The sequence below is a fragment of the Cebidichthys violaceus genome, unplaced genomic scaffold, assembly GCF_023349555.1.
Source record: "Cebidichthys violaceus isolate CVI_PGR_0920_01 unplaced genomic scaffold, fCebVio1.0.p SCAF_31, whole genome shotgun sequence".
Taxonomy (NCBI): Eukaryota; Metazoa; Chordata; class Actinopteri; order Perciformes; family Stichaeidae; genus Cebidichthys; species Cebidichthys violaceus.
The window spans coordinates 1830963-1845821 of NW_027176495.1; the positions used below are offsets into that span (position 1 = coordinate 1830963).

General features: G+C 43.8%; 1 protein-coding gene across 2 annotated transcripts; it reads right to left on the minus strand.

Annotated features, from left to right (window-relative positions):
* Nucleotides 1–6463: 6463 nt before the first annotated feature.
* cmtr1 (cap methyltransferase 1) lies at nt 6464–14594 on the minus strand. Of its 2 annotated transcripts, none has more exons than XM_068724610.1 (24): nt 14427–14594; nt 13148–13252; nt 12733–12884; nt 12430–12588; nt 12015–12107; nt 11846–11917; nt 11594–11688; nt 11404–11476; nt 11116–11314; nt 10917–11035; nt 10720–10816; nt 10495–10627; nt 9951–10130; nt 9811–9867; nt 9662–9719; nt 9463–9531; nt 9227–9358; nt 8936–9061; nt 8634–8725; nt 8429–8497; nt 8200–8247; nt 7998–8110; nt 7780–7888; nt 6464–7632 (listed from the first exon to the last, which is right to left on the minus strand). In XM_068724610.1, exons 2-24 carry the CDS (start codon nt 13245–13247, stop codon nt 7497–7499), a joined length of 2481 nt encoding a protein of 826 aa, XP_068580711.1. In that variant the 5' UTR covers nt 13248–13252; nt 14427–14594; the 3' UTR covers nt 6464–7496. The 2 variants fall into 2 exon arrangements, with proteins under 2 accessions (XP_068580711.1, XP_068580712.1); XM_068724611.1 differs by lacking the exon at nt 14427–14594 and adding an exon at nt 14189–14336.
* Nucleotides 14595–14859: the final 265 nt, after the last annotated feature.

Here is a 14859-nt window from a genome sequence, read left to right on the forward strand (position 1 = left end):
TAGCATCTACAGAGCAACATAATCATTCTGTTGGAGTTGCGTTTGTGTCCGTCATCCTGACTGTGAATATGTCAGTGTAGGTAAACACTGAAATAAAGAGGTGATTGTTCTTTTATAAGAAAACCTTCTCATAGATAAGTGTACTTTATGAGGGAAATAAGCAGTACATAATTGACCATAAGTAATGTCATTCTGTTATATTTAGATGAATAACCTACAATTCACGTCAAAATACAATGATTTAGAAACAGATGATTTCATGAAGAGCATAAAAAGCGCAGTGAAACGTTAGCCTCTGATGATGATCTCTGAAACTAAACTGTTGCTGTAATCTCACATACTGTGTGACTCCTGAGAGACTTTGATTTGTGAGTCACCTGAGGCAGCTGTCACAGACTCTAACACAGGTGCAGCCAGCTGTATATCATATAGCATATTGGTATTTGCTCTCATTTGATGCAGGTATAATAGTGTACGATCAGAATCTAAGGGACATAACACCGGTGACTCCCGGAAGTCATACACTGCATGAACATGCACATATACATATGGACACACACACACACACACACACACACACACACACACACACACACACACAGCTTCTAAATGTCTAAAAGACCATGTGGATGTGTCCCTCACTCGTCCTCATCCAAAGACATTCAGCTCTTTGTTGTTGGCAGTAAGAGACGGTAACAAGAGCTTCCTGAGGAGAAGTCACTGAAACAAATACACAATGGACCTCTGTCTCTCTGTGTGTGTGTGTGTGTGTGTGTGTGTGTGTGTGTGTGTGTGTGTGTGTGTGTGTGTGTGTGTGTGCGCATTATGAACTTGGAGAGTGAGAACTTGTGTCTGTCTCTGACTCCTGACTCCTTTCCTCCCTGAGGCTGGAAACCTGATGATAAAAACCCAGACAAACAGGTGTGTTTCTCTGCACTGAAGACAACCACAGGGATGTTTGTAATGTTGCCAACTAGTGGTCAAACCCACGTTTAATCACTGCCGGTGTTTGGAGCTCCCAGTATATTTCCACACATTTTCTCTGTAAAGCTAAACCCTTAAACCTTGAGCTCCTGTTCAAACCGGAGCGGCACAACTGTAACCCTGACTGGTTTCCAAAGCAGCTTAGATGTGTAACTGGGTCAGACCGCTGTGTCTCAGCCTTGAGCTTGACTTAGTTTGCTAACTAACAACACTGGAGGTGACTGTCTGGTGGGCAGATCAACCTGCCTGGATTGAGAGAAGGTGATTCAGCAAGAAAACGTTTTATCGATCTTCAGGTGTAGAACGACAAACCACAAAGATCACAGAAAAAAAGTGAGACACTAATTTAAAAGAAGTTTTTCATTCAAAGGTTTTGAAATCACTAAAGCAATATTGATGCATAAAGTTTCCCAAAATGTTGCTTTGTACATCAAAGACTTAGCAGGTTTGCAGCGGAGGTTTATGAAATACAACTTGATTTAGAACATATTTAGTTCACTAATCAAAAGCCGCTGCTTGTGTAGGGCTCATTCGGCTCACGTCCATCAGTCACATACTCTACGTTACGCCCTAGTGGAGAACGAATGGAGCTCACAGACGTGTCGCCTCAGTGAGAGCAAATGGCTGAAAATCTATGCTGACATCTAGAGCATGGAGGAAGTATTCTTCTGCTGTCTTCAGCGTTCTTCAGTCACGGGAGACGCATACAAATCTGCCAAGTTCTTTACAATCTTGTGATTTATTCTTGCATACAGAGTGATTAGATAATACAAAAATAATGCAAGTTCAAAGGTGCTTCGTTATGAATTTGTAATGCGTTACATCACTCAGGCAAATCTAACGAACAAACACGGAAAACTAGTTTTAAGACAAATCAAGAAATCAAACACTTCATTCATTGATCTAATACTCGATCTGATACAAGCCTAGTTTAACTCCCTACACAACGCACAAGAAATACACATTATTAATGTTATTAATTCACTACATAAAATCCTGAACATCTGCAATACGTTAGGGTAAATATACACAAGGTAGATTTCAATACGAACTCAAGATAACAATATCATATAACCAGAATCCCAGTCCCAAGCTTAAATGACAGAAATAACCAGACTTCTTGCTTTGTCACACTCTTACGTACTTGTCTCCATTTCAGGGTTGGTGACTCCTCTCACATGTATAAGCTGGTCTAAAACAGACATGTATCGTAAGAGGATCTGTGAGGGATCACCGTATCAACACCTTGCGACCTGCTAACATGCTAATCTTTTCTTATAGATTCAAACTATGGAGACAACCTCTCTTTCGTAGAACACACAGTCATCTTCACAATCACATTCTAACGTCGGTGATACATTCATATGCTGTCAAAGTCATGTCTATTCCATTACAAAACGTTGTGCACAAAAGATATACAGCCCAAAAAAAAAAAGTTCTGCCTACGTTAGGAGACCGTAGTGGTCATTCATCTACGTTCCTCTCGTCTGACGGTGGTGTGCCACAGGGAGAGGTCCGGGTGGATTCACATGTTGGTTCAGGTGGTGTCCAGGGTGGCCGTCCTGGTTCCTTTGCCCGACAACAACACAGCAGTGTGTCAATCCAGCTAGATGTCCCCCAGTCCAGCTCACAACACAGGCTGGCAGCAGCCAACGTCTCGTTCTACTAATCTCATCGAGCATCAAAGTGATACGTACATGATTATGTACAAGATATGTACACAAAGAAAAGTGCAAAGTAGCGTTATTCATACATCAATAAGGTAACACGGTTCCTATATTTCTGTTTGTTGAGTGTTCTCTCTGTGCATTTTCAGGAGTTGAGCCAAACGGATTGAGAGCAATGCCTTACTGGTTCCTCACTCACAGACAAGAGAGAGAAATCAGAAGAACTCATTCTGCCATTTCCAGAATCAAGAGGGGAATCAGCCTGAAGTGAAACTGCTTTGATTCTCTGAATTGAAGCTGAAGTGATATCTCTCTAGAAGTCCGAGCAGAGCAAACATCACAGGACGTCACAACAGGGGCTGTTTAATTAAAAAGGCAGGTTTAAAAAGTCGTTTCAAAAGGTGAATTTGGACTGAATACTCCCATGATAAGGCACGGGACCTGGGGGGGGATTGTGGATCATCAGAAACATCAGAAGCTGCCTCTCTGTTCCGCTGCATCACAGGAATATAACTGCACTTAGCTTAAAAGGGCAGATTTAAATAAGGAGGATTTGTTTTTATCTTTTACTGCACAAACGAAGCCTTAAGGCAACAATCTATTCATCTCAAGCACAACAAAATCATAATGAAATCCAGAACCAGGATGACGCTGCATTTGAGCCACGCTGAGGGGATTATTAGCAATAATGCACAGAAAAAAAGCTAAAAACAGAAATATAAAAACTGGTAGCATCGCTTCCTTCAATGCCATTGGTCTTTTCATGTTTCGTTAATAATTTGACATTTTGAGATATATGCTCATTTGCTTTCTTGATGAGACAATTAGCTTAGCATAAAGACTTGAAACACAAAGAAAGGGCTAGATTGACTCTGTCAATTTGTAATAAAAATCCATCTACCCGCACCTCTTAGCTCAATAATCAACACGCTATTTTCTTTTTGATAACTCTGGACAAAAATGAATGTGTAAAAACAACACTTGGCTGTTTTACCGGGAGTTCTTGGCCCTGGTTGCCGCGGCGTCAAGAAACAGTCTGAATGAGTATGTTTCCCAAAATGTCAAACTTTAAGCAAAAGATACGTGTGTGTGTGTGTGTGTGTGTGTGTGTGTGTGTGTGTGTGTGTGTGCGTGTCTGTGTGTGTGTGTGTGTGTGCGTGCATATGCCCCCGTCCTCCATCCGGCTTATCTAAAGAGGTGGCTCGCCGGCTTGTAGTTCAGCGTGAGTTGGCGGGAGCTGTAGCCGGACATGCCGATCCCCATGAAGCCCAGCAGCATGGCCATGCGCGGCATCAGAGGGCCCTCACGGCTCTGCAGCACAGTCTGAGCTGCCTGAGTCTGAAAGAGAGAGCAGGGGTCACCACCCACGAAGCCACGACACACCTGGTGCGTGATCATCGCCTGGGATGATGACGACGAGGACCAAGGCAGTGTGCCGGCAGCCTTCCTCCTGGCTTTGGTAGCGGTAGAGTCCTTAAAGAGGTGACCCTGGTCGCACACCTGCCTCATCCCAGCGATAGTCTTACCATAAGGGAAAAGCCGCGCTAGAGTCTCCATTTCATAAAGTTTCAATACACATTCATCAACCTCATGTCACTGTCAGTCCTGTCCAGGTTTGGAGACATCTCAGAAATTTGAGCCAGTCCAAGACAAGTCCTGAAGTCAGATATAAATTCAGTTATTTTCTTAGCTCATCACCGTTATGTTAGTCGCTGTCCAGTGAAAGCAGTGGGTCTCCAAATGTGGTGATTTAAAATGTGAGTTAAATGTTTGTTAACAGATTACAGAATGATCTGAAATGCATCGTTACAAAGCTGAAAATATGGATGTTTGTCATAGTTCAGAGTTCAGACATTGTTGTAGAGACACGATCTTCACAGGACAGCGACAGAGTTGATTCTCCTCAGTCATAAAAGTACACAACAGTGACATAATAGTAACTTTGTGTAATCCTGACCTATTTCATCGTGAGTGAGAATAATCTGACATGAACTCTGATGAGCTGAGACACAGATAAAGAGGTTTGACACGGTCCATTTTTAAAACAAGCACAGGCCACACTGTAGGTTCCTAAAGCCAGTTGCAGGTCTCTGAAATACCCAACAGCTTGATTGGGAACATGGATCTCATGCTATTCCTCTGGAGATCCAATTAGAGGGCATTTAGCTGAACCTGAAGAGCTAAGGCATCTCTGATCTAAATCCATTTAAAGACAGGCTGCTGCAATCCTCTGTTCTAAGCCCTGTCATGGCACACACACACACACACACACACACACACACACACACACACACACACACACACACACACACACACTGGGGCACTTTGTGTACAATGATGAGTCACATTAGTTCAAAATGAGTTCTTAGAGCATGTGAAGTGACTATTCAATACACATCTCTTTTCTATTCAGGTATGAATAAGATGGTTTAACAGTTTGAAAGCATACCAAAGGAAGCTTTGAGAGAAATCTTCAGTTTGTTTTGTTTACAATCAATGCAACACCAGCGTTTTACTGAAGCAGTGTAGAAGGGGAAAGGCTCTACATCGAACACTGTTTGTTGTTCGAGGCTCTAATGAAATTTGCTCCATGTCTACACTACTGCAGATGTCTCTTGATGTCCAAGACGAATCATTAATCTATCTAAAGCAGAAAATTGCCCCAAAGCATGTTACGCACCTGGAGGTATCTTATATATCCAGGGGTCAGTCGAGGGATGCGGAAAAACATCGTTGTTGTTGTTCTTTCCAGCGCTGCACAGCAGAGACCACAGGAGACCCGTCTGCAACCAGCCCTCAGGACTGTCTGCTCAGCAACTTTACCACAGTGAAGCCCTCTGTGCCTCGCTCCTCCGTCTCCACCGGGCCGAGTGTGGAAACACACTCACCTGCACTGTGATGGTCTCCCACAAGGGAGGCCGGTCCCTGCAGGTGGAATATAAAGCCCTGGTTTCATTGCGTAAACTGGTCACATGGTGTCGGATTGTGTTTGTGTGTGTGTGTGTGTGTGTGTGTGTGTGTGTGTGTGTGCCTTTGAGTGAATTTGCATTTGTGTCAGCGGAGGATTAGCAGAGCAACTAGTAGTTGTGGTGGATTAATATACCTGTGATGTTCTAAATCCATTGGCCACCAATTATGTGGGGAAAAAGCACACAACCCCATCGACAGAAGACAAACGACGGCGTAACGACGTCTGCCGAGGTCACCGACAGGCACTTCAAGAATGCAGTTGACCTATTAAGCCCTAAGCCTATTTGTAGGCCTCTCCTCGACTTTTGCATACCCATAGTAAAGAGAGTGATTTTCGTCTAAACATAAGGTGTATTTTAATAGTTTTTATATTTTAGAAAGCTGACACTTGTGAGATTTGTTCAGATTTGTAAATATCAGTATATATGTTACTGGTTAAAAGAACATTAAAGATACTAAACTATGACTTTTTATGACATACTATACGAAGACTTTTTTTTAAAAATATAGTTCGATTTTTGTATGACTTTTAATGATACTATACTATAGACTATATGACACTTTACTATAACTTATTATAACATACTATACTCTGCCATTATCATTTGATGGTGTTTTATGACAAACCATACAGTGACTTTGTTTGACTTTTTTGACACATATTCCAAGATTATCTCACTATGAATATTCATAAAGACAAAGCGGGGGGGTAGTATTATTCCAGTGTAAGAGAGCATGTTGGTAAAATATAATGCCGTTTCCATCTAAGGCAACAGGGTCCTTGGAACAGTTTCATCACTCAGATTATAATCTGAATCAAATTTGACCAAACAGCTGAAAGGTATTTCTGGGAAGAACATCTCCCATTTATTTACTACATTATAATTATTTACATCAGAAGGATTGATAGCCAACTTTACAAGAACAGAATAAGTCATTTGCAGTATTTAAGAAAAACACAGTCCAGATGATATGAGGCACAATCACAACGAGGAGTAAAAACAGCCTAAAACCTAGCGGGACACACACACACACACACACACACACACACACACACACACACACACACACACACACACGTGTGATAACTTATGAGTGGAGAAACAAATGCTACATCAGTAACTGATATGAACGTTGCAGCGATGCTGGGGATGAGTGGGAACATGAAGGACGTGTTTGTTGTATTTCGGCTGCAGCTACAGTTTCACAGGAGGTGCCGGCTGTCGAGTTGCGAGACACGGAGCGAACGCCTCCTGGTCTCTGAGGAGAGGAGCGGCAGGAGGGCAAAGCAAGCGAGACCGCGTCGACAGACATGGATGCATAGTTTTAAGATTTGTCCAAATCGCAGACGCGGCGTCTCTCTCGTCGCGGCGAACTCGCCGTATGCTGGAACTGTACAGGGGGGACATGCACTCCAATGAAGAAACCACGGCGGGACATTGTTCTGAGGCGAGTCCTATTCATTACAATCCTCAGAGCCGAGGAGGGCAGTGGACAAAAGAAAAGAAGCAGAAAGACAAAGTGGTTTATCAAAATGTCCAAATGTCACCACTGGAAAGAGCAGCAGACGATGCATCCCTTGAGCTCCAGAAGTCCAGTTACAACCTGTCAATCATTTCTTTAATACAGAGGAAGGAGAGAGGCTGGGTCATGACACAGTTTACAGATTGATATTTAAGTGGACAACAAAAACAGGGATTAATAAAAGCTGAATATCCTGATCCATGTATTGGTGGATGTATTTATTTATTAGGCAGTATTTTATGAATCCCTCTTTTACTAAATATCAATGAATGCACCGTATGACAACCTTCTCCAAGTCTCTGAATCCTCATTCCTTGTCTAAGTTGTAGCCGATGGAGCTCTGTGAGCATTTCAGTGCTGGTAGTTCTGGTGGACGAAGGACAAAACGTCGTCTTTGGACAGTTTCTCAGGGTCCATCCGTGTCTGAGAGTCGTGAACTATCACGCCCTCCACCCAGGCCCAGAAGAGCCGCTCGGAGTGGCAAACGCTGAGGACGAAGACGGAGAACGGATACGCTTCAGTCACAACATCATCAAAGCTGCTGTTACATGCATGCATGCCTTCAACTTCTCATATACAATTCAACTGATTTAATCAGAAATGAATCAATATGCGCAGAGAAGACGCGACATACTTGAAGGGGGCGGCGGCGTTGGGAGGCATTTCGTAGGTGGAGTCCTTGGTGGTCTTATTATAGAAGAACTTCATCTTGGAGTTTTTACTGTAGGCCATCGTCCACGGCTCTGAGGGACGGAGAGGGAGGAGACGGAGACATCTTTAATTGGGTTTGTTCCCCATATCGGTAACGCTTTAGAGACGATTTTACGTGACTGCGCGAACAGAAATGCGCACCGTTGACGGTCTTAATGATGTAGAGGCCGGTGGGGAGGAAGTGTCGGTCGTCTCTGCCGGTGTAGGACAGACGTGGGGCTCCTCCTGAACTCTTCGTCACCTTCATCTCCAGCCTGGACGAGGAAGGGAAGAGCAAACAGAAGAACAACATTAAGTGAACGATTATTTAAAACGTGGCCTGTTATTGGTGGTCCCGTCGTACCTGACGAAGATTTTCTCCATTTCTTCCAACCTGTAGACCTCCTTCACTCTGTTTGGGAAAGAGACAGACGTTACATTGAGGATCTCCTGCAGACATGTTCTGAGACATAAAACACATTCTCCTTTGAACATGATTTGTGTCTAAGACGTGTTTACCACAAATGAGTTAAATCAACTAATTCAAACTTCTTAAAATGAAAGCCATAACATTCCCCAGTGTTGTATTATACCTGATGGGGTTCATGTCTGGTCTGCTGGGTTTGGCTACGGCCTTCACAAACTTCTCAGCCATCTGGATCCTGGACATTCGATGTACATTGCATTGAAATACACGTCGATTTATTCATAAACATCTATGTATTTATGCTTCACGGTGAGATGATTTTGCAGTGAATGAATAGAAGCTGATCTATGATTACGGCGACGTTGTCCTACCGCTGGTTGAAGTGCTGCTCTCTCACGTCGGTGCCGTTCAGTATCAGAGCGTCCATCACGTGAACCGCGTTGATTCTGCGCTGAGCTTTGCCCTGAAGACCAAAATAAACTGTGTTCATGCATGTGAAACCAAAACCACGAGCAGCTTCTTCAGCTGCATTTCTAAACAGGAGAAAATGATGAAAAAAAAAAAGCACCACACTCAACAAAAGTACAGAACAGTTATTATTTCAGAAGGAAACGAAATGGAGCCACGCTTAAAGCTATTGGCTCGCTCGTTTCCTCCGCTTCCCTCCTCTCACCTCGCCTTTCAGCTCCTGGACAATCTCCACACTGAGAAGCGTATCTCTCGGCAGCTCTAGCTTGAAGTTCTCCAGCTTCCTCCAGCGCAGAGGCATCTTCCCGTCCCATGTGTATATCTGAGACTTCTGCGAAGCCGAGGAGAAAAGAGAGAGAACCAATGAAAGACACGAAAACAGCTTCACCCACAGGCCTGTCGGGTCACAACTGTCCATCTAAAGAAACACAAAATAAAGGACATTAGGGGCGAACGGATTGATGATGCCGGCCTGGGCGTCCCATTACTGACTCACCCCCAGCGCTAGAAGGAAGATCTGCTCTCCACCTCCCACAATGCACCTGTGGTCCATGATGTGACGTAACTTCTCGATTGTAGTGGAGTTGAGAGTGGTGAGCTTGTACTGGAACGAGTCCACATCGGAGTGCTGAAGCGTAACAGACGTGAAGCAGAAAGACAGATGTGGAGACAGTTAGCACAGATGTATTAGAATTGCATTATCCTCAGTAGGGTTTAGATTTATGAACTAACCCTAGTCAGTTCGTAGAATTTGGACTTTGGGTCTGAGGAAGCAGGAGTGACTCTGGCCTTGTCTGGGACCTGGGAATAAACACACAGTGTTCAACGGAGCGGAACAACAGAGAACACAACTGCTTTATCCAGCACACTCTAGTCGTTCTGTTTTAGTCCGACTTAAATTCAGTACGCGAGTCACAGTCTCTCCGCTCACCCCCCACAGCTTCAGACACTGCTTTCTAATGTCCGCTTGCTTCGGCTCTGAAAGGGTTCTAGAGAAACAAAGATCAGACGTGAACACCTCACGGCTGCTCTGCAGCAGAGATAGACGCACACGAACAACTAAAGAAAGAGGTTACTCACGGCTCCACGACAAAGGCGTGGATCTTAGCCAAGGCCTTGATCTGGACCACACAGAGGCTGCGCAGTGAGAGTTAAACCAACTTCAGTCACTCAGTTTGGAATGTGACGACCGTTACGCAGAGAACATCGTGCGTCTTTACCTTTCATTGGAGTTGACCATGAACTGGTAGAAGTCGGTGTCTTCCTTGATGATGCTCAGAGGCACCACCTCATTAACGTCGCTGTCCGTGTTCTTCAGCTGGTTCAGCTTCAGGTTGACTCTGAACATGTACTCCCTGACGGCTTCTGAACCGGGCTTCAGACCACGACACACTACGTACCTGCGGGTGTGAGCGGGAAGAGTTGAACGGATGCAGGAATCGACTCTGTTCTGACGACTAAATCTAGAATTGGATCACTTACACTAATGCAGTCAACTGTCCTGCCTAAACCTAAAAGTGACAAAACCAAATCTTCTACTTAAACTGATCTATTACCCGTTTCAGGCTTTGATTTGTCTTTAATTGGCTAAATTCTTTACACACTTGTTCACACAGAGAACATGCCGCTTACACACGTTACACAGGGTCTTTACTGTCGTATTTATATTCACTTAAAATATAATAATAGCCCGACAGAAGTAACCGAGTCCACACCGGTCTTCTTGCACATACTGCAGGCATTCACACGCAGACGCAGCCCCACCTCTCAGAGTTGGCAGGCCTGCTGGTGACGGGCTTGAAGAGCGAGATCCTGTCGAAGCAGAGGTAGAGCAGGTAGACCAAACCCACGCTGAACGGAGTGAAGAGGTCAAACGTCTTACAGACAAAGTTTCCACCTTGAGGAGACAAAAAGGCACGGTCAACATGATGAAGATATATCACAGTTTTGTTTAGGACATTTAGAAACACCAGAAACACACACACACACCTGTTCTGAGTGAAGAAAGAGCAGTGAGCAGCTGACAGAGCAGCAGCTGTTTGCTCAGGATCTCCTGGATGTTCTCCTGGCCTTCCACAGAAAAACCCTGACAAAGAAAGTCATCAAACCAAAAGGGATAAAACGACTCAACAAAAAGCTGAAAATCTCATATATTCCACAGTTAGAACTATGTGAACTAGACTCACCCCATCCGCCATGAGGATGTGCAGCCCTCTTCTTTCTGTACTCTCCAGGACAAAGTTTCGGAAGGCCGTCATGTTTTCTGGCCGAGTGATGTCTCCATCCCCGTCCACCCCTCCCTCACCTGGGGACACACACAAAGGTCGGGCTTTCACCGAATCGTTCATCCACCGAGACGTGACCAGCTTCTGTTCTCCTGCCTACCATAGTAAGGCTCAAACAGCTCGCTCGGCGCCGCAAAGAAATCTTCCAGTTTGAAGTCACAGGGTCCCTTCAGCGTCATGCCAAACCCCTTGGCATGCCAACGCCTCTTCCACAGTATGTACTCCGAGAAGCCTCCGGGCCCCGCGCACACGTCACCGAAGTACAGCAGCTCACCCTCGCGGTCCTTCGTCAGCGGCTTCTACGTAATGAGAGAGGTTTGTCTCAGCGTCTGTGTAGAATGAGCCTGAGTGAACGACAGGTTCAGCTGCTGCTTTACACCAAACTCACCCCTTGTGAATCCTTTGGGTTGGTGAACATTTGGTCGAAGCAGTGGTCGATGTTGGACATTTTCATTGCTGCTCTGAATACAGAAAGAAGATAAAAGTACGTGCAAAATATCAAAATGTGCAAAAGAAATGAAGCTAAATGAATCCTGAAAGAAGCAAATGACTGATATGTTAACTATCTAAAGACTGACCTGTTGAGGAAAATACCTCCTCTGATCGTCTCGTAGGCGTTGGAGCGTGTCCGTGCTCTCCTCATCTCCTCGCCCTCCAGGTTATCAAATACTGACTGAACATCAGGCAGACACAGTGGTTCACACAAAGACCGTCGACATCCTCACTCAGCACAATACAGTAGTTAATCAACAGCCGCTGAAGTATTACGATTATGTTATCTTATGCATAACATAAAAAGGGAGTAAAAGTAGAGAGAAGTTAGAACTCACCTTGCACCGTAGTAGAGTGTGAAGAAGGTCTTCGGTGCAAAACTCTGTCTCGTCCTCAATCTTAAGTTTTCTCTGTAAGCAGTCAAAATAAGACAAATAAAATGTGTACATTTGAGGCAAGATGTTCCAGGGTGAACATGGTGTATAAGTCTTAAGTGTTTGTGTTTACCCCTCCTAGTTTCATCCAGTCCCTCAGCTCATCTGCATCTGGTGTCTCTGTGGTGCATTCTGGAAACCAGTCTACCTTCTGCACGGCGCTGGGCTGGACAGACCAACAGACAAAGAGACGAAACAATAGAGATGGGAAACGTAGACAATCAATGTTCTCAGAGTTCTCTCTGCTCATTCTCAAACTCTCCCCGACTTAAAGTTTGCATTATTAAAGATTAGGTTGCTTCTAAGAGCTTTCATAAAAGGGATTTCATCTCCCAATATAGTGGATTTTATTATTAGCATTTGAACCATGCTGAACGGTGATTCTGCACTTTTAATAAAGTCAAATAAGATCGATTTGATAGTTTAATTATAAATATTTCACATCATTTACAGAAAGCGTCACACGGTTATTATTTGCTCCGGTGTACCTCTGGTTCATCGCGCCAGTCCACATTGAGCTCCCCCTGAAAGCCCTGCAGCGTGAGACCGAGACCCCTTCTCCCTCGCTGGTTGGAGGCCTCCACGATCTCTTTGCGTCCCTGACCAAACTTCCCCAGACCTTCACCCTCACGGAAGCCCATCTTGGCCTAAATGTAGAAAATGTAGGAGAGATAAAGGGAGTTAAGAAAAGACTGAATAAACTCAAAATGTCCTAATCTAAGAAGCTCATATGTACAAATGACAATTCTGCAGTTAAATATCTAGAGTTCTTTAGGGTTTCAATATATTACCATGAGTTTCTGTGACACAGTGTTGTACATAGAGAAATCGGAGGAGGCCTGTGTGGGGTCAGGGTCTTGGTCTTCAAAGGATGATATGGAGGGCATGGAAAATCCTGGTCTCTGATCCTCCTGGTCACTGAGGGAATCATTTTGGCTGGAGTCTAGAAAGGTAAAGAACAGACAGACACATAAGTACGAGCCATTCAAATCGACAGCAGCAGGAAGAAACACCAACGCGAACAAGCAAACTTCAGCTTAAAACCATAATAACTACTTTAGTCAACAGCCGTGGATCTTCACGCTCATGAACTGAGCTCTATCTACCTCGTGGTCTCCTCTGGGATTTGACCACACTGTGGACTAGATCGTTTTTTGAGGTTGCAAATCACATCTCTACTGACAGAACTCAACTTTATATATCTACCTTGTCTGGATAACTGGGACTCTTCATCTGAGCTGCTGTCTTCACGAGGCCTCCTCGTCCCCTGCAATGCCGTCGACGCCGCTTCAGCTCTTCTCTTCATCGTGGCTAAAGCAGAGCAGAATAGACAATAAGAATTAGATCCTCTGTATGAGGTGCATATATATATATATATATATATATATATATATATATATATATATATATATATATATATATATATAAACATGAAATGAAACAGAGCAGCAGACTCTCACTCCATGTACACGTCAAGAAAACAACAAAGACGGACTAAAACACAACAGCAAGTGTGACAATAACGCATGTATGCAGCCAAAGGCATTGTGACAGACGGTGCTGAAGCTTAAACGATTATTAAATGAACTGATTAATGGTATATCGCATGCATCTGACATTTACTGAACAAACAAACAACATGTTTAAGTATGAAAACAAACGTTTAGTTGGAGCTGTAATGTCTGCCTGGTGCACGGTTAGAGATGCATAAGCACCGAGTTGCATACTTTCCTACATATGAATATACAGTATTTAAGTGTGTATGAAGACATACAGGAACAACGGATCATCAGTCATGTTAACAGTGGATCACCACAACAGTGGATCACGCCACCAACTGTCTGCTCTGAACCCATTCATGTTTGGTTTACGTTCAGTAGAACTTTGTTCTCTTTGCTGCTGGATTTGTAACAAAAGGAATTTGAGGAGATCACGAGGAATCCCACAGGCGAGCACAACCCGAGCCATGTATGTTAAGGTGTTTGGTGGTATCAGATGTAACGTAGGTAAAAGCAGCACTTCCATCGAACGTGTATATATTATCAACAAGTCTCGCTTGGTTATCTTGGGTCGTCTAGCTCCAGTTAGCGCCTTCCGTGTACGAACATTACATTCAGAAAAAGGCGTAAACTGTGGCTAGTCCACGTTACACACAACACAAGCGATGTCGTCACCCTCCACGTTGCCAGAACTTGACAATCATAATGTTACTATCTGAGAATAAATGTCCTGCAAATACGAAGTTACCTCTGTGGTTATGTTGTAGTTAGCAGCAGTCAGCTATCAAAGTTTGTTAAAGTCGGCTCATGCCTCTCTCCAAGATGTACTATTGCAGGAAAACAACAGAGCTAAAGTAAACAGACTTGTCTGGTTAGTGTCAGTGTGGGTGTTCTCGGTGTTTTCTGTGAAACGAAACTGCGCAACTTTAGCTGTTAGCTAGCTAAATTAGCCAGCTAGTTTCTAGCAGCTCAAACGAAAAACTCACTTCTGTGGCCACACAGCAGCGACACAACGTTAATTCCGCATATATGTCGAGCTTTCCCCGTTGGATTTGTATTTGCATGGAAACTTTTGTTATAAATACACGGTTTTTTTGAAGTTTACATTAGCCCGCGTTCTGCTTTTACAGATTTCAGGGGGGGTCCTTCCTATTTTGATGATACGCAGTGATGACGCGCATGACGTGGCGTCTGCCTAAACAAGTGCCTGTGTGTTTTTGTTGTTATTACTTTATTTGCTGTTCATTTGTGACCCCCGCTTTTATTACTTTTTCTATGTGATTGTATCTAATGTAACATACAAAGATAATGTCTCTATATTGTTGATTAAATGCTGAAATAAAGAAGATGTGTGTATGAAAGAGAACTAACTTCATGGTTGATCTTGGTGATATGACACTGTTGCACACAAGTGACTAC

Bases quoted from the DNA above. Each gene is read 5' to 3' on its own strand.
- cmtr1 (XM_068724610.1), bottom strand. From the start codon at position 13,247: ATGAAGAGAAGAGCTGAAGCGGCGTCGACGGCATTGCAGGGGACGAGG. The intron at 12,589-12,732 runs GTAATATATTGA...TTCTACATTTAG, and splicing joins CTGTGTCACAGAAACTCATG to GCCAAGATGGGCTTCCGTGA. The intron at 9,720-9,810 runs GTGAGTAACCTC...TTGTTTCTCTAG, and splicing joins CACGCCTTTGTCGTGGAGCC to AACCCTTTCAGAGCCGAAGC.